The sequence below is a fragment of the Cinclus cinclus genome, chromosome 14, assembly GCF_963662255.1.
Source record: "Cinclus cinclus chromosome 14, bCinCin1.1, whole genome shotgun sequence".
Lineage (NCBI taxonomy): Eukaryota > Metazoa > Chordata > Aves > Passeriformes > Cinclidae > Cinclus > Cinclus cinclus.
The window spans coordinates 7,116,124-7,142,045 of record NC_085059.1 but is presented as its reverse complement, the minus strand read 5'-3'; the positions used below and the strand labels follow the sequence as shown (position 1 = coordinate 7,142,045).

Here is a 25,922-nt window from a genome sequence, read left to right as displayed (position 1 = left end):
GCCTGCCTGGAGAGGAGGCACACATTACAAACAGAAACCCAAGGAAGCCTAACATGAGGCAGAGATTATGTGATTAAAAAATCTCTCCAAAAAGCTCACTGGGTTTCTGAAATAAATAGAGCTCAGGATGCTGGAAGAGTCCCAGTCCCTTGGAAGAACCTTCTGCTGGCATATCCCTCTTTGTTAAGGATGCAGGCATTTGGCTTGCAACAGCTCTCTGCTGATAAAAGGTCTCACACTGAAACACGTATTATTTCAGCAGAAATGTCAGTATAATCTGTTTTGCTTGTGGAAGATCTGCAAAGCTTCCCCTGCAAGGTTTCCCAGCTCAGAGCCACCAGCAATCCTTTTTGAAATCAATCTGAGAGTGGGCTGAACTGGCAGGTAACACTGGCTGGCAGCAGTGATTTCAGAATCAAACATGCACATGAATTTTTCAGACTACTAAACCAGTGAAACATGCCCACTGTGTGAGCCAAGAGCACAATATTTATTTCAGAGGCTCTGAGCAGTATGAGGAGGGGACCCCAGGGACCATGGGGGTCAGAGAACTTTGGGACAACCTTACCTGCAGTGTTTGAGCACTTATCCCTACACATTAATCTAATCCCAATCTAATTCCCAAACGAGTTTGGCATCAGATCATTTCTATTAACAGAGGTGGCTTTAGTCTTCTTTTCCTCTTAGCCTGCTTATAGCAACTTGATCAATTCCATCATCTCCAAAGGAAAGGAGAAAATAAGGCAATCAACCTCCCAGGACAATCTCTGTTCATGTTCTTGGACAACAAAAGAAACCCAAAAGCCATTTTGTGGAGTACACTCAATGCCAAGAAAGCCTCAAGGATAACAGATGACAGAAAATCACAAGGAAATTTACAATAAGGATTTTCAGCTGTGGCCAACTACGTCAGCTGGTTCAATCATGCAGAAATGGTGGGATGCAGAAAATTAAGACCTTGTTAAACAGAACTTGATTAAGCAGAATTATAGGAACCAGCAATCACCTGAAAGGCAGAAAAACCACAGAGGAAGAAACATTTTTATTTAGTGTAATAGGCAAACATAAGAACAAGAGCCTGAAATTCAGACTAAGTGCCAATAAAAATTTCTCCTTTACCCTGGGAAAAGAAAGATTTCAAGTCTGGTCACTCATTTAGAACTAGACCGGGAAAACCAAAGTGAGGGGAAGAATCCACAATGACAACAGAATGAACTTGAGAGTTCCCACCTGAGGGCACAGCTCCCCACCCATCCCCTGAACTGCTCAGCTCCTTGTGATGCAGCACTGCATAAACACAGGGAATGCCTAAAGCTGCTCAACATCTGCTTTCTTGTTGGCCTAACAAAAATCAAAACACTTCTTCAGAGCTGCTTTATTGTTAAGAGCTCTCATTAGGGCCTGCCACACTACAGGAGTGGGTTTTTACAGGGCCTGTGGTGGGTGTGCTCCTGCCTCGACGCCTTCAGCCAGCAACTGGGGTGGTAATCCCACCCTAAGCCATTCATTTTATGCTCTTCTATATGTAAATCTCCATTTTCTTTAGACCTACTACACCAGAAAGGGCAAAAAGCAAGTAATATAAATCTGACTGCTACATGGTAAATTTTACAGAATAAGCATGTAGAAGAAAATACTGTGATTTATGCTTTTTTTTTTTTTCTGCCCTAGGAGCTTTATATAAAATAAATTATAACCACCTACTGCTTACACTAGTGTTTGCCCTAAAAATCCACAAATAAATGCAGAACTACTCATTTTATGTGGCCACCCATTACCTCTCATCCCTAAAGGCTTTCTCTTTTATTTTACTATGAGAGGAAAATGTTTCTTTGACATTCATTAATAAGCATTTTCAGTATGGTTAAAATGATCAAACAAAAATAAAACACCCCAGATCACATAAACACACACTCCAGGAGAATTTATTAGAATGAAAGTTCAAGGCAGAACCACCTCACACAAACAGCATTTTGCTGCACTGATGTCTTCTACGTGAAATCTTGGCATTGAGCTGACATTCCAGTGCCTGTCGCCCCCGACCCTGACACTGGGAGAGGAGAGAGGCCAGGGCAGAGCAACACGTTGAGGCAGAGAGATGAGTTTGCTCTCCTGGCTCGTGTGGATGAGGACAGGCTGCTTAGAGTCCCTTCCAATCCCCTCTCCCTTTGCAATTCCAGCCTGGGGATTTATCTGTGTGCTGAAGGATGCATGTGGGGACCCACATGTGTGTGTTAATAGAGCCAAAGGAACAAAAGCACAGAGCTACATCTGCACACAGGATCAGCCTGACAAACCAGGCACAGACTCTCACGCAGCAGCAGCCAAACTCTGCACTGGGTTACATCCACTCAACCCCAGCCAGGGCCAGGGGTACAGCCAGGGCAGCACCTGTGGCACAGGAGCAGTGCTGGGAAAACCTTCTGCCATGTCACCTTGTGCTCAGCAGCCACAGCTCCTGCCCAGCTGCACTGACCCCCTCAAGTGCTGGCACAGAATTTATATCAGCGCACAACATGGGATATGTGTGAATCCCCCATTTCCCAGAGACATCCTGCTCTGAGACCCTCCACTTCTGAACTTGTTTCCAGGGACAAAAACCAGGCCTTGGGGCTTGGGAGGGGGAAGAGCCAAATTCCTAGCAGAACTTTGGAGCCAGCTTCCTCACTAAATATCGTTCTGGCTTCACTGTAACGCCTCCCACCACAAGAGTCTGGCTGCAAAGAATGCTATCTCTCCAAAGCCCAGGAGCTTTACCCAGGCTTTTTCCAATTGAATCTGTCATCCTGGATGATTGGTGAAATTGCCTGGACCCTCAAGACACCGCAGGGCTGCAAGAAAAGTCAGGACACTGGCTGAACTCATCAGGGAGGTGAACAGATTTGGATAAAATTTAGAGTAACTCTACCACAGACATGCATAAGCATCTGGTGCCTGGAGTGTGGGATATGAGCTGTGCCAATTTTACCTATCTTCTCTTTCCATTTCAGACGGCTTTCAGTGACAGCAGAACCCAGAGGTGACAAACATCTGCATTCCAGCAGCTCTGGCTTCTTTACCTGAGCAATCAGAGAGGCCATGGAGATTCCTAGGCAGGCATTGTACTTCCTATTCTGGGTTAGCAATGTTCTTTCATTTCAAACAAAACAAAAATGTATTTTAAACTCTTTTCCCAGTTGTACAAATAATTCTATTTGAAAGAAAGCAAATTATCCTTTATTTGTTGCTACCACAATTTTAAGAAAGTATAAAAGACAAAAATCAGCCAAAAATCTCCAAAAGGGCATTTTCAGAATAAAGCAATGACAAAATACATGGTGTTTTGGTTTCACTCACCTTAGGTTTTGCTACAGTCATTAAAGTGAATTTTTTCCCAATGTCTTATTGACTGCAAGTTTGATTAACCTCTTGAATTCCAATATCCATAAGCTCAATTTTGCCATGTCAATGGGAATACTTACAAGCCACACGCTCTACAGAATCAATGAACTGGTAGGTTCTCCTTATCTATTTCCCAGCCCCAGCTGCACTCACACACATTGGTTCTTGCAGGTGGCCAGCAGAATTTCCAGCCAGAGAAACCTCCATCTTTCTACTTACAATCAGACTTTGCAATCTAAACCACACATATTATTTGAATAACCATTCAAAGAATGCCATGGAGAAGAGAAAAAAAATACCCAACCCACAGGAGAATGACACCTATGCCTGTGTTTAATATGAATATATGAGTTTTATAACATGGAGAGCCAGCTCCTGCCAGCACTGGTGGCACCCTGGAGCTCCTGCTTGTGAGCCTGCCAGATGCTGGAGGTGCCATATCCCACTCCTTGGGGCTCTCTCCCCAAAATACAGCCACAACAGCACTGTTTCAACCCTGGCTTATCTTCAACAAGCACATTCATCACCCATTTTAAGGAAAGAGCAGCAGCAAAGATCATTATCAGCTCAACCTTCCCCATTCCCGAGTGAGCAATCTCTGTTTCTGTCCTCATCAAACACCCCTGGGGCTCTCTGGCCTTGCAGCTCAGGTGGTCCATGACTTATCTCACTTTTGTGTTTATCCAAACCATCAAGGGCAGCACTAAAATTGCTAAAAGCCCCACAAAGTTTACATTCAATAGCAAAAATATCTCTGTGAGCATGAAAAGTAAGAGATGGAACCATCATGTGTGTGACAGCAAAAACCAGACCACAAGGTTCTGAGAATGCAGTTAACTAGGAGAATACCCTGACCCATCAGGAACCACTCTGGCAACTGGTAACTTAGGTGACTTTCTGCTAGCTGCCCTGTTTTTTCCTGAAGGCTGGCATGAGCACAGGAACCCCAGAAAGCTGCTTGTAATGCCTGTCCCTTGGCAGGGAACATTATGAAGCCGTCAGTTTAAATTTGGAAAAAGGGTGGGTTTTTCTCTTTATTGATGCACTCTTCCACACAAGATTTTTTGAAAATCTACATCAAACAAGGAAAAACAAATGCTGAGAGGGCAGATTTAGGGCAATTTATCAAGGTCTGGGAAATAGTTTCCAGATGGATGGAGCTGTTTGGTGCTGGCTGGTGAGAAGGAAGCAAGGTATTGTTATTGAATTAACATGAATCTCTGGTGGAGAACTGTGTGGTAGATAGAGTGCTCCTTTCATATGGTTTGCATTTGGACCTGTCATATTTCATTTTTATTCAAAAACCTGTGGTAAAGACACACAGTTCTTCTTTTGCTTATTAAATTTCCGCCAATTCTCCCTGAACTGTTACCCAGTATTTTTAAACCCTGCTCCAAGTGCCATGCCTGGTCTGTTTGCCCTTTGCCACGCTTGGATGGCAGCTTGGTGCTTACAAGCTCACAGTGATTTTGGGTTTTGCATTCACACACTTGCTGTCACCTGAGAAAAGTGCGTGAGAGAGGAGAAAAGCTGGATGCTCTTTGAGATGTTTAAACTGAGCCACATCGAGCATTTACCAAAACCCTTCCAAGGAAAATGACGCATCTTGGAGTTTAATGCACACTACAACATGCTGATGAACTACAGGATTATTCTTAGTTTTTATTTTTAATAAATCTTCCCTCCACAAACATGTCTTCCAGCAGTATAAAATGCATGTATACCAGTGGCTTTGTGAATAAGGGATACTGCAAAACAACAAAAGAAAAACCAGCAAACAAAAGTCTAAAGGCCAAAAAACCCCAAAAAGATATGCTCATAACACATTTTTACTTAGAATAACCTGTACAGCTGCTCCATTACACATGTCCTACAGAGTAAGGTATATGCAAAGACTAATTGTGTTCTTCCTGCTAGTTCTGAAATAATTTACTTTTCAAGTTTCCATCTGAAGAATTCAGCATAATTTATATTCAAAATCAAATTAAAATGACAATTTTCTTATTTACCTGAGGAGATGAACAGATTGTTAGCAAGTAGTTTCAGGTAAACAGATTTTTGAAAATATGGTCTTTTAAATCCTAGAAAAGTTTCTGGTTGCCAGTGGGTAGAAAGATTTCTGATGACAGGAAATTTCCAATGCCTTTTTCAATTATTTAGCAGAACTGTTATTATGCTTGAGTACTAACTGCAGGGACACTGGGGTGAAATAGAAGAAATAAGCTTTATATTTTTCCCTTCCCAATGTTTCAGTGACCTATCCATTACTCTGGGATGCATCCCAGGAAAACAGAGAAGGGAAATGGTGATATCATCACAACCACTTAATTCCTAAATCCTACCTGAAATGTAAAACACGGATACTTGTGCTTACTTCCCACATGTATGTCTGGTTTTGCCCTCCTTTTTCCCCCTGTAATTCTTATTACTTTGTGTTTTATAAGCATCTGTTTCAACTGACCAGGACTGTAAGAAATATCCAAAGAGGCGAATAAAATCCCAAGCTGCAGGATGCAGCCTACTTTGTCCATAGCACCTGAAATCCCCCAGGCTGTGAATAGATCATATGCCTCATTTATTACTTATACTTAATCCTTCAGCTACTGACTCCTGAGCTAGATTTCCAGCTACACCAGCTCTGAGACAGTGCCCTGGTGTCCTTAAGCTCCCACAGCACAGTGTCAACTAGGGGAGTTATCCACCACTGCTGAAGAAACTGCTTTACTCAATGACCCTTTCCCCATCTGCCAACGTCTTATCAGAAAGCTGGCACTGCTCACAATGACTGGAATGCACAGGATTCATATTTGCAGATGTCTCTGTGGACATTAGTGCTCTGAATTCAGAGATAGCTGATTTAGGGCTGTGTCTGATCAGGGATCACTCTTCTGCTCATCAGTCTGTGGAATTTGGATGAAAACTACTAGGTATCAACATTCTGTTGCCATGGATCAAACTGGCCCTTAATTCTCATCTGAACTGCCTTCCCTTTGGCTGGAAGCCTATGAAATGGCCATCTTGCTGCTGGCAAAAAACAAGAAACTGAAAGGATGATAAAACCAACTTGCCATTTTACATGGATATTTACATCACAGAATCAGAGAATGCCCACGGCTGGAAGTGACCTCTGCAGCTTGTATTGCCCAACCACCCTGCTCACAACAGGGGCAACCAGAGCAAGTCTCTCAGGATGATCTGTGTAGTCACAAGCACAAAGCAAAGCCATTCCAACTGCACAAGATGAAATTTGTGGCAGGGCACAGCTGAAAAGTCACACATAACCTGCCTGAGCAAGGGAACTTTGGAGCCCGGTGACTGTAAAATTAACTTCTCACAGCACAACAATGAAAGAGCCATAAGTGATGGGGAACAGTTTCTTGCTCCTCATGTAGCTCAAATTGAGTCATACCTTGAAACCAAAAGGGCAAGTGCACTGGTAAAGCTCCACGGGGTCACTGCTGCATGTCCCGTTGTTCTTGCAGGGGCTGGAGAGGCAGGGGTTACACTTGGACACAACACTGAGATCCACTGGCTCTGGAGAGGCAAACACAGAGCATGAGCAGAGACCTGGATTGCAAAACCAAGGCCTCCCATGCACACACAAACCTCTTCCCCCAAGCACTGGCACGAATGTACATGCTGCAGGTGCACTGCACGACACCATGGGATTCCCAGGGATTAGAGAGGCTTTAAGTACTTAAATCAAGTGCTAGGCAAGTCTCAGTGATGCTTATATTCTCCTGAAGATGCAAACATATGCTCTGAAAAGAGCATGTTGGGAATCTCCAGGGAGTGGGTTGTATATACGTATATATATATAGCTTTCAGCAATTTTTCCTTTTCTCAGTTCTGGAAATCCTGCAACAGCAACCCCAGGGAACTGTAACCTGACATTTCTATGGCTGATAACAAGAATGAAAGTGCAGATGCAACAACATAAATAAAAAACCATGCACAAGACAGATTTACTAAGAGGCTTATGGGAATATTTAGGTGCAAAGTGCTCTACCATCCCTAATTTTAACGGAGTTTGAAACTTATTTTTTTCCTTTTGCCCAGAAGAAGGATCAACACTGAGCCATCTCAGCAAAGTGCAATAAAACCAAATACACAAAGATGTAAATGTATGCAGATAAATACACATGACCATATTCAAACCATCTAATAAACCTCTTATTTGTAGCAGAAATCTTCCAGACCAGTAGTGAAGTTTGTAGGTGAGCAGGAAAACAAACACAGACTAAAACAACACTAATTACATTTGGGGTCCCAAGTCAATCAATATTTTATGGTTAAGATTTTGCAGAAAGCTTATTTAGGCAGTTATATTCACAGTTAAAACTCGGTGATTTCTTAAATGGCTACATTTCAAATATTAATAAGTATTAACTCATTGGCTTTTATATGTAAAAATAAAGCCTAGCACTTTAAAGTGGCTTAAATTGTATCGGGCAGTAAAGACCTTAATATAATTTTATAATCATTTTCAGGGAAATACATCTTAAAATAATTTAAAATCAGTCCTGTAGTAATCAAAAGTGGGCACAGAGCTTCTGTTACTGCATGATATATGGTAAGAAGGAGTAAACTGTGAAACATCCTGAAAGTGAAGAAAATAAGCTTAAATTTGATGTACAAGAGAAGGTGGAGCTTCAGTTACCAGAACTAAGGATGAAAAAAATCCCTTCCAGCCAGGAATTTGCTTTGAATTGTCCTGCATGAGTTATAAACTTTCCCTGTTTACTCTGAATGCTTGCAGAGCACCAACAGGGTGCAGAACATGGCAGAAATGGGGACTGAAGGGTCCAGGTGACAGCACCTGGGCTGTGTCCTGGTCCTGTAGTGATGCTGGTGCCATCAGGGACTGACTGGGAGTGCAACAGGCAGTAATAAGGGAAAAATAAACAGGAAGAAAAAATTCCAAAAATTAAATAAAGGACTGTTGTCATCCTATTCTATCTTCGTGTTTACATCTAACTACATGCCATACATGTTTTTGCCTTGGAGTTAGGACAGCAAGAGGAAATCACACCTGAATTCCTGGCACTGACAGGGGCTGGAATGTGACATATCTGAGATACATTTGTCTTCATTGTAAAACAGACAAAGAATAAACAAAGGTGTCTCCTCTGAGAGCTCATGAGACAAGCATCAATATTTCTCTTTTAGATTTAGAGGTTAGTAAGCCAGAATTTGTTCTATTATTTACTTCATAATAGGTGTACATTTTCCATTTATTTCTATGGCATAGATCAAAGCTAATCAATGTAGGAGCTAATAAAAACAGTGTTAGTTCCCAGCAGTTAAGTAGTTCATTACTTTGCCCTTGTGGATTTGATTTATAAATCCATATAGCAAAATGCCCTCAGCCCAGCACATTCCTTTTCTCTGCTGCATAGCTGGGAGGGCAAGTTAATAAAAAGCAGAGCTGAGTTTGCATGACTTGCACATAACACACTTTTATTTCCTTGGCTCTGCTGAGACATAACCTCCTGCTCAGGCATAGGCTAAAAACATATTTTTAACAAGAATAAGTGAAATTATTTTTAAAATTTTTTTCTACTGTAAAAGTTCCTGGAGGTCACAGAGGACATCTGATCACGACCTTCATGCAACAGCCCAAGGTACCCAGCCCAGCACAGGCCAACTCTTGGTGCTGGGGCCCAGGGTTTTGGGGGCTCAGTGCTCCCTGAAATGGGAATGGGGTGCAGTGAGACTGCCAAGTCATGCACTGGTTTTAAAAATATTTGCATTTTCGTGAGCAAAGGTGAATTTTTCTAGGGCCTGGAGCTTGTTGAACTTTATCGCCACTTGTCCAGACCATCAGCAGTTTCTGCTTGTGCAAAGATCAACTCCAGGTCAACAAATTTTTTTCTTCTTTTCTGTTCAGATAAATCAAGCTATGGAGACTTTTGAGATATCAGAAAGAACATGAGCTTTCCAGTGGACCAATCTAATATTTACATAGGAAACATACAACTACATCTAATATCCTGGATCACAGATTTACTGATCTCTTGCCTAAGAGTTGCTTGTTTAGTTTAGAGATAAAATGAGAGTAATTCTTGATGTATCACAGGTTCAGAATGAAGAAGACATCCAGCTTCTCTTTCTGGTTTGATATTCAGATCTGGTTTAATATATAAAATCAATTATTTTCTTAGGTTCACTTCATGGGAACAAGTGCATTATCTGGTATTTTTAGTACTTCTTATATTTGTACTTCACATTTGAGAGACTATTGTAAAGTCTGTGGTTTGATAATTATGGTCAGAGTTCTGATAGTTTTGAGACTGACATTTCAAAGTAATTAAATTATAAGGTTACAGTTATTAAAGATATATTTGAAAGGACATAAAATTCAGCTCAGCCTTGGGAACCTGTGTTTTAAACTCACCCCAACACCATCATTTGTTTGTTCAGCAATTTAATTCCAGCACCTATAAAATCACCCTGCCAGGCAGTGCTGTAAATGGGCATGGCACTCTGAGAGACATAAAAACAGGCTTTATGCCCTCATTTCCATTTCTAAGAGAGGCTACTGATCCATCTTTTCCACTATAAATATAGCTCCATCTTCAAGTACTCACTGGTAAGCTAAGCAAACCACCAAAACTCTTTTTTAAAGAGAACATACAGATATGTCTTCACCTCCACCACTCACTAATGAGCTACTTACTTAATCCACAAAAAAGTGGATCATCTGAGTGCTCTTTAAAGCAGTACCCCAAATTGTTCAGAGCTGCACCTCAACCCTCTCCTGAATGAATGCACACTGAATTCAGACATGACATGTTTTCCATAATCTGCATTTCTGAATCACCTCTGATGGCAACAGTTTGCAGATCTGCAGATGAAAATGTACTTTAGGTAAATATTTGCTTTCTAGAAGAATTCTCAGTTTCTTGGTTTTCAGGGAAATATACACAATAACTGCAGTACTCTTATGTTTTTATGACACCTCCTATTTTCCAAATTTTTGGGGATAAGTCACAGGCCAAAACGAATTATTTGTTCCTATAAGTTCTAACTACACCCTACAAGCTAACGTGCCATTACATTGCTGGTGTGAGCATCAGGAACACTCTGCTCTTAGGCTCCCTGCTTTTCCTGCCAGTGGAGCAGTTAACTGCACCTTGGGGAAGAACACAAGAAAACACGGCTTGGAAGGAACTCGACGTTTCAGAAAACGAAACCCAACCCCGACTCCTCCGGGGCGTGCAACACCAAGGGCACAGAAGTGAAGGTCTGCGGGCAGGAGAGGGCAGAGGGTGCCAGCTGGCTCCTACCTTTGCACTGGAAGTGGTGGCTGGGTGTGGTGAGCAGCAGCCTGTCCACCATGGCTTCGGGGCCGCGGCAGCGCGCGATGCCGGGCTCCTTGTAGCCCGCCTTCACCCACTCGGAGAGCCAGCGCAGGTGGCAGTCACAGTGCAGGGGGTTGGTGCCCAGAGCCCTGATGGTGCAAAACAGTCAGTATGGGTTATTTGGCACAGATAACAAACGGCTCTGATCTCACTGAGGCACTGTTTATTCTACATTTCTACGGGGTGCTTTGTATCCCGACGTGGCAAAGATCTGATGAGCATTCAGGAAAGATTTTAGATTTATTTTGTGCAGTATTCTCACCCTTCTCTTTTCCTCCCATCATTAGCTAGGGAAGTTGTACACACACATAAGAAGATATTCCTTTTTCAAGCAACCGTGCTTGAACAATGTCACTAGACATAATGCTTTCATCAAATTTATCACATTGATCCCTTTAATTCTCTGTCCTTCCTGAGTGTATTCCAACACTGAATTGTGCAATTTAGCTTGGATCTGATGACTCACATTAATGACTCCTCACCAGATGAAACACATATGCAGAAGATACCTCCATTTTCCAAACTGCAACCCGGTGTCTGCTAAGTTTATTTATGATTTTTGGAAACACATTTGCTGCTTGACCTATCATTTGACTTAGTTCAAATAGTTAAGAAGATGCATTTATATAGTGAAATTATAATTCTCAGAATTTTTCCTTTACTCATGGACATCTATCCAAAAGAAGACCAACCTTTTTACCTTAAATTTAGGTGCTACCTTGACTAATTTGTACTTGTCTTTCTCTTAAAGAAAATGTCTTTTCAGGCAGTCGGTTACAAAGTTCACAGTTCAGAAAACTCAGTTTGCAGCCAACTAATTGTTAAAAATGTGAAGAAATGCATGTTGAAAGTCTGTATTTATTTTGCTCAAAGTCAATGTAAGACTTCAGCTGTACAACACCTGAATTGACATTAAAGGAAAATAAACTAAATGAAGAACAGCACATGGAAGAGACACTAAAGAAACCAATGATTCAAATAGGTTTTTAGACTTTAAAATTTCTGCATGTGCTATAAACTATTTTTAAGATGGTACTGTAAACTCAAGCTTCTTTCAAATAAAAACATATCAGGCAGGATATTAAGATAGGAACCTCAGTAAATTTGTTGATACATTTCTACTGGAGTGACTAATGAACCCACTGTGCCCTAGACAGATTCATAATGAGAGTTCATGGGTTCAAACCCTGTCTGGGGCTCATTCATCAAAATTAAATGTGTACTGCAGCTCAGCATTAAAAAATATCCATCCACTCTTCCTGTAAATCCATTGCTTACAATGGAAAAAAACTACTGAGTTAACTTCTTGACCCTGGAACTGTGATCAACTGGCTCACTTGTCCAAGGTCAAACAAAATGCAGCAGTGAAAGCTGAGAAATTTTTAGTGCTGAGAAACTGCCATATATGAAATGTGAGTAGGAGGACAATAGAAAGCTTGTTACCATGTTAATTAATATTTATAAACTACATTAGAAACAAAGCTGCTCTATAGTCACTAGAAATGATTACTAATAATATTGTTGACAACTTCAGAAATGTATCCTTCCACACTTCTGTCTGTGGTTTGTACTTTGCTTGGAGTTTTTGCCTTTAATTTTTGTTTGTTTGGTTTAGTTTGGGGTATTTTTTTGATTTTTTAAAAATTTATTTCTAGGAACTAGAGATATTTCTCATATTTTCATTCATGACTTCTAACATATTTTCTCAATTTTTTTGCCTATTATAGCAAAATATTTCCAGAAGGTAAAAATATCTTCTGCTGTAAGGAAATACCACCAGCAGCATTTTCAAAATGTTAAGCAGATATTTCTGTTCAGACACTAATTTTGTTTAGGAGCAGCTCTGAATAAAGTCAATTAAAATAACTCTATCCATGACAATGTTGAAAAAAAAGAGGAGGTGACAACTTATTTTTATAGGCAGTTAATAAAAAATTGAGTAAAGAGAAGATAATTCATCAGGATTAGAAATCTGAGCTGTTTATGGGAAATAAGTTGGAAATACCTGCTGTACTCAACATCATCTGATCCTGAGGATTTGTGGAATCCCTGGAGTGCCACGGGGTCTGTGTGTGTGGGCAGTGCTTGGGACACTGAACCAGTGAATGGGAAGGACAGCAACTGCAGGAACTGACCTAACTGGGAAGGTCCCAGTTCCATCCCAGCGGATTTTGGGCTCTTTTAAAGTAATATTATACACAACTTACAGTAGTGCTGTAGCATTCTTATCATTGCCCCAGACTAAAAATGTCAGTAGAGTCATGGCTTAAAAAGACAATTACGTGATTCAACTAAATGAAGTAATAAATAGTAAACAAAAGCAGTGTACAGCACATACAAACATACCTCCATATTCAGTGAGCTAAAGCTACAATAGTTTGTTATGATATTTCCTTTACAGTGAGATGGTGTTCAAGATATAAAAGAAATTTGGTGAAAATGTTCCTGTAGGCTTTAAACAAGTATGGAGAAAATGACTGGACCATTTAGATTTCACTGCTCCTCTTCCAGTTATAGACCAACTCAAAACTACTGCAAAAGACACTGACTAAAATCAGTAGTGTTGTCTACACAAATATCTCTCTGCATTTCTAAAAGCCTGTTTGATGTTGCCCTTGTCCTGCCACAGGAGGCTTGGGCTGACCATCCTCCCCACACCCTGTACTCAGCTCTGCCCTGTCACAACACCAATCCCACCCTCAGCCACCACCTTGCACAGTTAAGACAAATTTTTGTTTTCCCATGCCTTAAGAGTTTGATGGGTTAGACATCATACAGGAATAAATAATATGATATAAATCACATAAGCAAGTCCTTGTAAGATTTTCAATCTGACTCCAAGTACATGTTTTCTCCTTGAAGATCAACGTATCAGGAGGAGCACAAAATTCATTGATTTTCAATTATATATGACTTGATTTTGAATAAGCACAGCCTTTTCGGGCACATGAGAAAAATTTCATTGCGGTTGCTAAAAGTTTCAGGATCCTCTTTAAAAAAATGGAGAGCACAACTTCACTTTAAAATTCAACTGTTCAACTGTGCAAATTACACCCCAGACAGGTCTTATTTATTTTATGGATTCTATTTATTACTGTTCATTTGGGCTTTGTGTATTTTACATTTCTGGCAGCACATATATCTAAACAGAAAGACTATAGAGATTGTATTGGGCAAAGGGGGTTTTTATCACTCCCTAAGGTGAATGGTTTACCCAGGAAAATTGGAAATCCACTTCATTTAATGTAAACCCTGAGGGAAATCCAAACAAATGGGACATGCTATGTTTATTCCTTGAGTTCTGAAAATACCCCCAGCAGTCAAATTCCCAGTATGGAAGGTGCCACTGCACTTCCAAAAGCAAGTACAGGGCTTCAGCTCAGTCAGATATTCAATCCCAAACACATAAAATTACTTGACTAAACTGGGAACAGGAAAAACAAATGTGCAAAACCAACGATCCCAAGGTGTAAGCTGGAAACAGAGGAGATTATTTCTTTGCACAAGTTGCCCAAGTTGCTCTCATAATTTCTATCCCAACCAATCTGAGATGTTTTTATTTTTTACTGTCCATAGAGGAACAGAGACAGAAAGCTGCCAGGCATGTATCTGTTATCCAGAAAATACTTAAACACAATGTGACTCTGGTGTTCAGGGAAGTGTTCTGGAGGGTATGTTAAAGGTTAAAAAGAGACAATAAATAGATAGAAACCTATGTTAAATGCATGCATAGCTGCTTGTGTGTACATCAGCATCAGGGCAGAAAACATCTGTATCAGCCTGTGAAACCACTCACTTCACAAAGGGACCAACACATGCCCAGCCCTCTGATTAACTGAGGACAGTAATCAAGAAAGCAATGCACAAAACTGCTTTTTCTACATCAATTATCTAACAGTGTAAAGTATCATACACTACCTCAGTGAAAAAGCATTTTCTGGTCACTCAAGTTTAGTCTGGAGCCATTGCAGGTCTTTGTCTTTCAAAACTTTCATCAACTAAACTGCATTTCAAAGTCTCCTGGCCCTCTACCAGTGCAATAGTAATTTCCTCAAAAAGCTGAAATACCTGGTAATTTTTGCAAGCTACGGAATGAAGTATTAATTCTGTGAAATTACCAATTTCCATGTGATTAAATATATATGTCTGTAGTAGTGATTCATCAACAAGTTCATATACTGAAAACATTCCAGTATGCAAAACATATGACACTTATTAAGCAAAGAATTCACATTTGCTTAATATTTGCTCTTTGTGGGAGGTTTCCTGTCTCACTCTCAAACCATAATATACTCTGCATTTCACATTGACAATGCTGAAATAAAATCTTAAACACAAAATCCACAGCAGAGAAAACTGTCACATTTGCTCATTTGGTTTTCCTTAAGAAAATATTTTTATAACTAATAACAACAGGTTCTAGCATTTTTTAAATTTCCTTTGAACAAATGCACTGTGACTATCCAGAGCACATTATGAAAAGTGAGCAGGAAAAACAAAAAACATTATGTGCTGTTTCACAAATCTGAAACCATCAATCAAAGAGCTGAAGCCAGGCAGAAGTACTTACAGATGGGACAGGGACACCAGGTCACTGAAAGAACCCTCAGGAACACTGGAAATATCATTTCCATGGAGTGTCCTAGAACAGGGAGAAGCAGGAAGGTATCAAACCAGAGTTTTTTTGTCTGATCACTGCAACAGAAGGAATGGATGCTTAAAAAGGGTATTTAACTTTGATTCTTTGAGAGTTTCTGTGAGTTTCACAACTCATGAACTTCCATGTTTTATCACTCCTCCCTCTAGTTGTTGGCATTTAAAACAATGATGCAATCAGAATTGTTGGTGAGTGCTGCTGTAAATTAAAAAGGTGACATACCATTTATGCTATTAAAAGTGTACTGATGACAAGCAGACCCTCACATCCAGACCCGTGTTCTCTTACAGAATCCCATTAGCCAGAAGCACAGCAAAAACAGAGCAGGGGAAATAAGAATTGTGAAAGTTAAATTAAGTATTGACTTCAGAGATATCTTAGGAGAGAGAGCAAGGGTCCCTGAGGGTAAATATAGCCACACTTTCTTGTTCTTACAGTAGAAAATACCTCTCTGTGCTACCACGGAAAGCACCTGAAATCATTGTTTTAGGACATTATTCACCCTGTGCAAAGAAACTATTATTTTTAGCAGAATTATCAAGCCCCCTGAAAGGAGTGAAAGGGTTCTCCACTGTTTCCAGGACAATTTAAGCACCACTTTATCTCCTGTCTGAGAAATACATTTGTGCGTGGGTTACACAGGCAAGCAAAAATGGGAATTACTGTCAGTGCTCCAGACATGGCAGAGGAGGGTGGAAAACAGAAAGCTGCTGTGTGTTTTGGAACAGCTCTTGCCCTTGAGTTATTTATTTTTTAACTTACCTGGTGATTTGCTGACACAGCAATCACAGTTTTTATTTCTGTGAGTGTACATATTGTTGAAACACTAGGTTTAAAACAATCAAAATATCAACCCATGGAAACGGACAACAGCTCCAAATGAAAAAAAAAAAACAAACTGTTTTTTGCAACCTTTCTTCCCTAACACCACTTTCAGCTGCACCAGGGTGAACATGATTCCCTTCCAACATCCTAAATTCTGAAATTTTCCTTTAAGCCTCCCTTGGTTTTGACTGTTAATAATAACTTGTCATATATAAAGGTGTATCTCCAAGAAATTAATCTGAACAGGAACAGGAAGGATATGAGCTCCCACACAGTAACTCCAGATAAAATATGCTCACTATTTCTGTACAGTATGACCAACTGACTGGGGCAAACCCCAGGGCTATAAAATAAGGAGTATTTTGTTGGTGAGGATGCCTAGTCAACCACTTGTCATCAAAATGGTCAATGAAATGCTTATTTATTTCACAAATAAATAAGCAGCTGCTCATCAGGAGCTTATTGCTGTTCTTTTAAACTGCAAGACAATTCTCTGTAAACAGACAACTTACACTTATCTTCGGGTTGTATCAGTCACATTTATGCTGTGAAGGAGTACATTTTCTTTTCTAGGTGTTGGAAACATCTAAGAGAAGCTGAGGAATGACACAGCCACTTATCTGTAAGAAGTTAAACCTGCCAAATAAAAACCTTAGAAGGATTGGCTTTATTACATGTCTCAAACACTGAGGTGTTTCATGGATGTAAGAGCCTGCATTTTAATAAAAAATCATGTCGGCAACATCATCGCTCCTGCAACTAAAATGAAATGACAAATGCTAAACCCTCCTCAAAACTCATAAAATAAATAGTGGCAAGAGAATTCAACAGTGCAACAAAATCTTTCCTCTTGGAACAACATCAGGAACACATTTTTATACCAAAATTCCTTATAAGCAAATGGTCAAATAAAAGCTTTCATGTTAGGACAGCACATTAAAGAACGCACACTGATGTGTGTATTCTGCCTCAAAAGCACAACTTCTAGGGATCCTCTTGTCTAAACTCCAGTGAACAGCAGGGCTATGGATTTAAGGTGCTGTGGGTCTCCTCTGGAGGACAGAGTAACAGAACAGTGGAGAATTCTTGAAATCAAAGCTTCCTCCTACACGGAATCTCACTAACTTATTCCTTTGTCTTCAGGGAAGGAAATTAATTCAACATAGCCTTTTGGGCTGGGATCCTCTGGTTGTTTTTCTTTTACAAACCCTTCCCACGTCCTGCCTGCCAGCCCATTTTCCACAGCACTGGGTTACTGCAGACACAAGAGGGATGTGTTTTTGTGAAGACAGAAACGTGGCTGTTGAGCTCACAGAGCCACCCCCATCAGGGACAAACACCTACAGGGAACCTGCCAAACCCTGCAGGAACCAGCACAGCTCAGATGTCAGGGAAAGCCCACAGTGCCACTGCTCCAGGCTCCCAACAGAAGAGCTTTTACAAATTCATTGGATATATACAAGGAATCATTCTCTGGTGCAACAAAGAAATAATAACAAAGAAACAGCCAGATGCTTCTGTTAGGTCAAATCAGTGCAGCACACAACAATGAAACTGTATTGTAAAATCTTTGTGTCCAAAGATTATTGGTGACAGCTTTATCATCATGCATATTAGTGTTTGTCTGAGCTTTGAACTGCAGGAAATATCCAACAGTTTTCAGTAAAACTGGAGTATCTCTTAATAGAATATTCAGTAGGTAATTTTATCCCTTTTCCCCCTAACCATAACATGGACAATTATTTAGTGACCTTAGAAAGTATTTTGATTCTTGGACTTTGCCTCTTAACTAAGTCACATATAAAAAATATGTGATTACACAATAATCTTTGAAATAATCTGTTCAGGTCATCCAGAGAGTTCTAATACTTATAATTTGTCTCAATCTCATCTTCCTTAATCTGTTTACATTTAGTTTCTAAGAAGACTAACTTTGGACAAATTAATTGAAAAACAAATCCACAGCTTTTCACTGTAATAGCTTTGGCTCAAAAACCTACTGATATCAACTTCTGCTTATTACAAAAATTCTCCAGACTTTACGTCCCATGCTCCCCAGCACCCTTTGGCTGCTGCTATGGATAAACCATGTGAAGGCTGAGATTAAAGACCTGATTGTGTAAACACTGATCCATATTAAGGCTTAAACATAAACATGTTGACTCTGCAGTTTTCTCACTTGTGCTGAAAAATCTAAGAAAGGGAGTTCAGAATGAAATATGGTCAAAGACCAAGTGCATCATACAGCTATGATTATTCTGATTTTCAAAGCACTCATTTACTGTATTTACTACAAAGGCAAAAAATACAGAAAACATAAAGAATTTCTAAGACCTTCAAGAGAAGGGTCTGCTACCTTCAAAGGGATGCACAGTCAAAGGTAATGAGATCCCTATCTCCTTTTTATTAAAAAAAAAAAAGTGGAAATTGTTTTGCTGATGTTTTCTCTTTTAAGTTCCCCTGAGAGCATGGATAATAAAAAACTGACAATAACAGATTTCATTTTGTCTCTTGGAAACCATTTTCTCTTTGGAGAATTGATTTTTAGTAGCAGCAGTGATGACACGTGGCAAAAGTTGTAGCTGATACCAGAGTTTTGTGGGCCATAATAAATCAAATGAATCTGGAGGCTTCCAAATGCAGGGAGCAGAGGCAGAGATTCCCATTTAGGCTTCATTTCACTGCTCTGTGCGAGGCAGTGGGGGGTTTCTCCCTTGAAGGAGGAAGATACTTTCTGATTAGCAGATCATTTTAAAAAGCCGAAAAACAACAGTTATCACTAAAATACTGCCCTGTGTTTCTGCCCATATGTGGCCTGTAAGAACAGAAGTGAAAAGACAAATTACAGCTATTGGGAAGAGGGAGGAATGGTTTATCTACACTGTAATGCAGGGTAGAGAGCCCCACACGAGCTTTAATCAAGCTAGCTTGCATATCAGAAGCAGGCCAGAAGACAGCTCCATATGGAATAATTTATTTGGCCATGAAACAGAATATATTAATCTGTGGCTGAATTTCAGGACTCATGTAACAGCTCAAATGCGACCATCCCAGTGCACCAGAAATCAGGATCCCAAGCCAAACTTAAAACAACAAATCCAAATCACGTATCTTTCTAGTTTTTACTAATGAACAGTGGGAATCCAAAGCTGTCTTGTAATTTGGGAAGTTGAAACTGAGCTATCTGTTTTACCACTGAAACCGCAGTGAAAGGTCTCAGCCAAGCAGCTCTGCCTTATTGCTTCCACAGTCTCAGCACTGCCCATGTTGACACTTTGATTCCACATTTATGGAGCCATTTAAAGAGCAACCACTGCTCTTTAAATTAACACAAACTTCTGCATCTGAACATCATCTAATTATTTTTATTTTTAGTGGAAAATATCGATGTGAAGTTTCAAAGCACTCAGGACAATCTCCAGCTCCTGTGCCCTAAGTGTTCAGAGCTCCTTCTCCTTCAGCATTCTGAACAAGCTCACCACAGACAAACTATTTAATTTATCCCCTTTGGCTACTGTGCAAGTCATGGTGACCCACTCGTGTTTCTGGGCCATGGGGAGGAAAGTGCCTTCTCCACCTTCCTTGACAGCTGCACACGGGGCCAAGTGTCCACAAAACCAACCCAGGGCTTGTTTCTGATAGTGAGAGGCAGTGAATACAAGACAGAAGCAGGAGCCAGTCCTGTAGATGTGGAGGAAAGCTGAGAGGAGACTCTGGCTGTGAGGAACAGGCCCACAGCCCACACTCTGAGGCAATATAAAGATGACTTTCACAAGAGATTGTAAACAAATGGTTTCATCCTGAAAACTGCTGAAAGCAGCTACACTGGAAAGAAAGGAGGAGTGCAGAAAAGGACCTCCCAAGAAATAAACCACACATGGATATCTCTGAGCAGGCCCCCACTTGGTATGAGGTGTAATTTTATTCACAACTTAAGGACATCTGAGACAGGCATCTCAGCATTACTTGTGCCCAGCCACTGGCCTGATTTATCCACATTTATTAGTGTGAGGGCTTCTAAATTGCCTTCAGGTTGCATTTGAGCTTGCCTGCATAAATCTGAATCAATAGAAAATATTCTGAAAATGCAAAAGTTTCCCACAAAGACACTCTTGCTGAAGCATCCAATGGAAACTCACACCCCATGAGTAAGTGTACACAGACTAAGAGAAAAGTCCTTTCCTGTGGAGCACCCACACAATGTTCAGGCAGAAGAGACAGACTCTATTGAGTCTTTTGGAGAGGTGTTTTCATGACAGTTCCTGTACCTGAGCTTTCAGAGAAAAGCCACTCCTCCTGTAATTGCATCTTTAGCACTCACCTGCTCTGGCCTGTACTGGACAAATTGCACCAGAGTACAAATACATTGACACTAATTATGTGAAAATTCATGACCACCTGCCCATTAAACCCTCCCTGCCACCAGCTGCAGCCCAATAAAGCTGCAGCTCAGCTGCACTGGAGGAGTTGCACTTACAGCACTCGCAGAGACCGGAGCCCGTTGAAAGCGTGGACAGGGATGCACCGGAGCCTGTTGTAACTCAGGATGCTGGAGAAGGGGAGAGCAGAGTCACAACTCTGTGTTGGCTTTGGTTATTTCACTGCTAATTCAACCACAGATAAGCATGGAAAGCCACATGCTTAAGCAACATGAGATACACTAATTGCTCCACAGCTTAGATGGTGTTGGAAAAGCAATTAAAGCTGTTATCAAAACTTTGGGTTACTTACAGCGTTGATAACTGAGTCATGTTGCTGAAGGTGTGATTGGCCAATACGCTGATGCTGTTGTTACTCAAATCACTGAAGAAACACACAGAGAAAATATCATTTACATGTATGAATTACAGAAAATGCCTTTTTGAAAATATTACATAATATCTGCACAGAAAAATGCTTGAAGCAATTGAAAAGTCACATATCATCAACTGGTATTTTCTGACCAACTTTGAATGAGCTCTAAAGGAAAAGCACACCAGGCTCTGCTAAAGTCAGATTCAGAAATATTAATGCATATTTACATTAAGGCACATTTAGCATATAGCATTCAGTGAAAACAACAAATGAATAAATGATACAAGCACTGCTGAGTATTTACTGTTCCAACTTGCTTTGCAATATATTCCAGGCACCCCACTTCCATATGCTCATCATATTGACAGCTACTAGAAGAAAATTTCATTTTTCATTTAAAAAAGTGTTTTCGGCTCTACCAGAACATTTTGTTTTGTTATTATCTCCCTTGAAAAGCAAAATTAGAGATGTTTCCAAATAAAAAACACTCTTAAAACAAAGGATTCCAGTTTTTCCTCCATCTTGCTTTTGTCTGAGGTTGCCTAGCCCATTGGACTGGAGTATCTGCACAGCTGATTCCAACAGCATTTGAAAATTCCTATGAACAATTCAGGCAGGAAATTTCACTCCTGTGTATTTCAGAGAGCAATTTACAGAACAAAGTCTAGCTGTGTCTCTATCTGCATGACTGTTCATAGAAGAAACAGCTATGCAAATTGTCATTGCCTTAGCATTATAAATATGGCCTCATCTAGCACAAATTAATGTGTCTCCTCTGCTAATGACCTTTACAGATAAATCTGCCAAGTGAAACTGCAGCAGCCTGCGTGAGAGTTTTGTCCTCTTGGGGTCCTGCAGAGCAAGGGGCTTCTCAGGCACCTCACTCTTTATGAACATTTATTGGCAGCAGTGTCTACTGTGAAATTCTTTCCAAATTCAAATTACAGAAGGTTTTGGGGTTTGGTGTTGTTCCCCCCCCCCTCCAAATGCCAATTATTTATGTTCCACCAACAGCACAGTGCAGGAAGAGTAATGCAATTTTCCTGACATTGAAACCACGTGTTTCTTACATCAGTGTCAGGTGTCTGAAGGCAGAGAGCCCCTTCGGCACAGCAGGCAGATGGTTTCCTTCCAAGTATCTGAAAAAAGTCAGATTTGACAATTACACAAACACATTAACAAGAACTCATGCCACTCAATCTGCACCATGAATGAGGACAATATAAAGTCAGTCACTAATGAAATTATCTTTGATTCATTGCTTCAAAACTCCAACAGCTTTTATTTTTATAAATGAATTAACCCCCATGCAAAGCACGACAACATCTTATTGATTTACTTTATTTGTTTTAAAACTTTGAAGTGCATAAAGGATGTCTGGCCTACAGCAAACAGAAATGATCATTTGGTTCTTCTGTGACAGCAGCTGAAGAAGGGGAGAAAAATTTCATGGCTTGTGCCCTGAACTTAGAGTCACCTTTGCCAAGTCTCTCCAACAGTGCTGACTGCTCCCCGACCCTGCGAGGGAGGCTTTGTCGTGTGCACCTAAGTTCCTTGTGCAGCCAGAATGGGAAGAGGAGCTGCACTCCCAGATCTCTGTGCTGCAGAAGGTCCCACTGATTCCAGCATCAACCCAAACATCCGCAAGTTTGATGGCACTTCTACCACAGCAACACACCTTTCTTAGCTCTCCTTTTCACAGCACGCTAGGTACAGGTGGAAAATTTGGGATAAATTAAAGACCAAAGACCAAGTTCTCTTGGAATAGAGGTTCCTCCTACATGCACTAAATATATTTAACAACATATCTTGCGTTTCCAGTGTGGAAGTTGTTTGAGACGCCACTGAACCTATTTCTATGCAGACACAGGCAAGGGCTAAAACCTTTGGGGATAATCCCAACTCCTCATACAGGCAAATAGAGCCTCCATTTTGCAGATTTCCCCCACTGAAGAAATATAATCAGTGAGGTACTCAGCAAAAAGCCCTGAAAAAACACAATACTCTTGAAAAGCTTGCCTAGAGGAGAGCGCGGGTATTCCAGTCTGCACAGCTGACTTGTGGCAGCAATGGGATGTGGGCATTTCCCTGTTTATTACAATAAAACAGAGACAGAGCTGGAAGTTTTTTCCTTAACCTTGGCTTTTAGGTATCCCTGGAAGGTACCAAAGTAATAAGGTGCCAATGGAAATAGTACTGTGGTACTATGGCAGCATCAAGATGTTTCTCTAGACATCTTCCAGAACCAACGTCTATGTGGGAAAACAAATCCATCCTTCTCAGAAAGCACTGTGGAGGAGGAAGGCATTCCTCCCTCCATATGTAGGATGAAAGAGAAAATGATATTTTCCTTCCTTACATGATGCTGCAGGGATTTTTCCTAAGGTAGACATGGGGCAGTGCAATTGATAGTGGATGTTTTGAAACATAATCAAGTGTAGCCAGGAAATGCAGCCCACAGACACCAGAACACTTAATGTGCTGCCTCTGCTGCTGAAAACAGAATCCCATAATCATGTTAAGAATTTTTATTCCACACATACAATTTCCTTTTCTTTGGCAACAGGCCTCCTTATTCTGCACTTACTACAGCAAAGAAAAATAATAATAGATTATCCTTGTGCACTTGTGTGCCCTTTCTACATTAACTGCAACAGCACAGAGATACTTGTGTAAACTAAATCCAAGAAAATTTTCCTCCAAACTTTATTTTTACACAATTCAAAAAATAAAATCTATAAAAAAACAACAGAATTTCTTACATAATATATCTTACAGCTGGCATTATTTTTCCCCCCTTTTGATTAATCTTAATGACCTCTCAGCATTTTCCACTACTTCAAATCCCTTTCCTACTGAACTCCAGCTGAACCACTCCACTCAGCCTCACAGTTATCCCTCCAGCCTGTGCACAGGATCCTGGCAGTTACCCTAGAGCATGCACTGGAGCTCACCCAACTCCTTGCCAGGGTTAGGCTGGACAAGGTGGGAATACCAGATTCTGACTTTTTAACCAAAAGAAATTACTTTCTCAGTTAAATAACCCTACTGAACTAATTCATCTGTCCCGTGACAATGATCACGAGCACTGAGAGAGAGTTGCACAGCCAGCAAAGCAGGGACAGAGTCTCACTAGCCAGAGGACAGGTTAGCTGTGCCACACTTACACTTCCCATGGACATCCACATTCAGCAAGTGGAATGCCACTTGCTTCATTTGGGCTAAATCTGTTATAAATTATTGTGAAAATGGAGTTCCTTGGTAATTTCCAGTATGTCACCTTTTTAACAGGGCAAACCACATCTCTTTCCCCCAGTCATAGTTTACAGAGGATGCAGCAAGATGCCGGGAGTCTGTGCCTTCTCCTTCATTCCAGAAAATCACAAATCTCAAACCCATGCAAGAGGGCAGGTTAAGGTTCTAGTCTTTATTCCAAATGTAAAATTCTAAGGATTTCTAAAGGAAATCAAAAGCAGGTCATGTATTATGCATTTGGAAGTTATATATGATTTTCGTTTAGGAAAGGAGACTCCTGCAATATGTTGAATTCTTCAGGAACATATTTTCAGGATATTCTCATGTTGATCTCAATATGAAACAGCCTGCAATTTAAACAAACTGATGGTAGTCAGCCAAAGATTTCCCCTCCTCTTTTGCTTTCTGGGGCAACCAGAAGTCAAGGGTGCACATTTTAATTCAGTGCTTTATGACTCAGACTAACATAGACACACAGAACCCTGGAGTTAAACTCCTACAGAAGATCTGCTTTGAACAGCTCTGGATTTGCACTGCAGCAATATGATGGTTATATAAATGTGCTAGCAGAAAACTGTAATAATCATATCAGTGGTACAGTTTCTGAATAAACACAATTTAACTCTGAAAAAGTACAGATAACACACTTTTCATGCATCCATAAGAACAATTCACCACCACTAAACCTCTCACCCCATTATCCAAAGCATGGCAGCATTTTCTAAGCTGAAGGCATTCATTCTGAAAGCACATTTAAGTGCAGGGAATTTTAAATAACCAAGGCTTTTAGGGCATAAGAGCCTGCCAAGCATCACGAGGATCTGGGATGCAGGATTTGAGGCAAACAACTCAGCAGGAGAGTTGCCTCTGTCAGAGCTGGGGGGTGCAGGGCCAGCCCCTCCCCACCTTGCTGGGCTCAGCAGGATGGTTGGGGCTGCGAGGGGGCTGGAAGCTGGACACACTGAATAGAAGAATTATTCCTGAGGGCAAATGGGCAGAGACACAAAACATTGTGTATTTATGTATACATCTATATAAATAAAAAAACCACAGATGAAGCTACAGATGCTCTGCCAAAAAAACCCTCAAAATAGCTATAAAAGAGTGAATTTGGAAGGAAGATTAAATTTTTAATTTTTTCCAGTCTTTAGCCAAAAGAATATGATGTCCATGGCGTCTGGTATGCAAAGAAATTCTGGTATGAATGAAGAAAAATACATGTCTAATTTTAATTCTGGGAATCAAGTTATTAATATACAGAGTCAAGACTGAGTGTCAGTTACCTTAAAATAGACACTGACTCCTATCCAAAACAACCTCATCTGCCTTCTAAGGTCCCAAGGCTCTAGTTTAAATATCAGATTGGAGGTTTTGATTTTTTCTTTACCCTGTGAATGCTGCTGAGAATCCTCAAGTCTCAGTAATGACTTGTAACCAAGAAGCAATTACCAGAGCAAAAAATGAAAAAAGCCAAACCAAAAAAATCCCAAAATATGTGTTCAGCTCTCAAAGAAAGCCACCACCTTCCTACCTGGAAAGGTTTCCTCTAGAACATGGCCAGGGGGGCTGGCACTGTGGGGCAGGGCCTGCAGCAGTCCCATGGCTCATCCAGCACCTTCCACGCACACCAACATCGCACATAAAAA

The 25,922-nt window shown here is 40.5% G+C and overlaps 1 protein-coding gene across 1 annotated transcript in view; it reads right to left on the bottom strand.

Annotated features, from left to right (window-relative positions):
* SLIT3 (slit guidance ligand 3) overlaps nt 1-25,922 on the bottom strand; it is a 468,658-nt gene that overhangs the window by 58,387 nt on the left and 384,349 nt on the right. Inside the window, exons 21-26 of the mRNA XM_062502022.1 lie at nt 22,092-22,160; nt 20,959-21,030; nt 20,705-20,776; nt 15,316-15,387; nt 10,671-10,834; nt 6,791-6,915 (exon numbers count right to left, since the gene is read on the bottom strand). Coding sequence (XP_062358006.1) covers nt 6,791-6,915; nt 10,671-10,834; nt 15,316-15,387; nt 20,705-20,776; nt 20,959-21,030; nt 22,092-22,160 — 574 coding nt within the window. The remainder of the gene's footprint in view (nt 1-6,790; nt 6,916-10,670; nt 10,835-15,315; nt 15,388-20,704; nt 20,777-20,958; nt 21,031-22,091; nt 22,161-25,922) is intronic.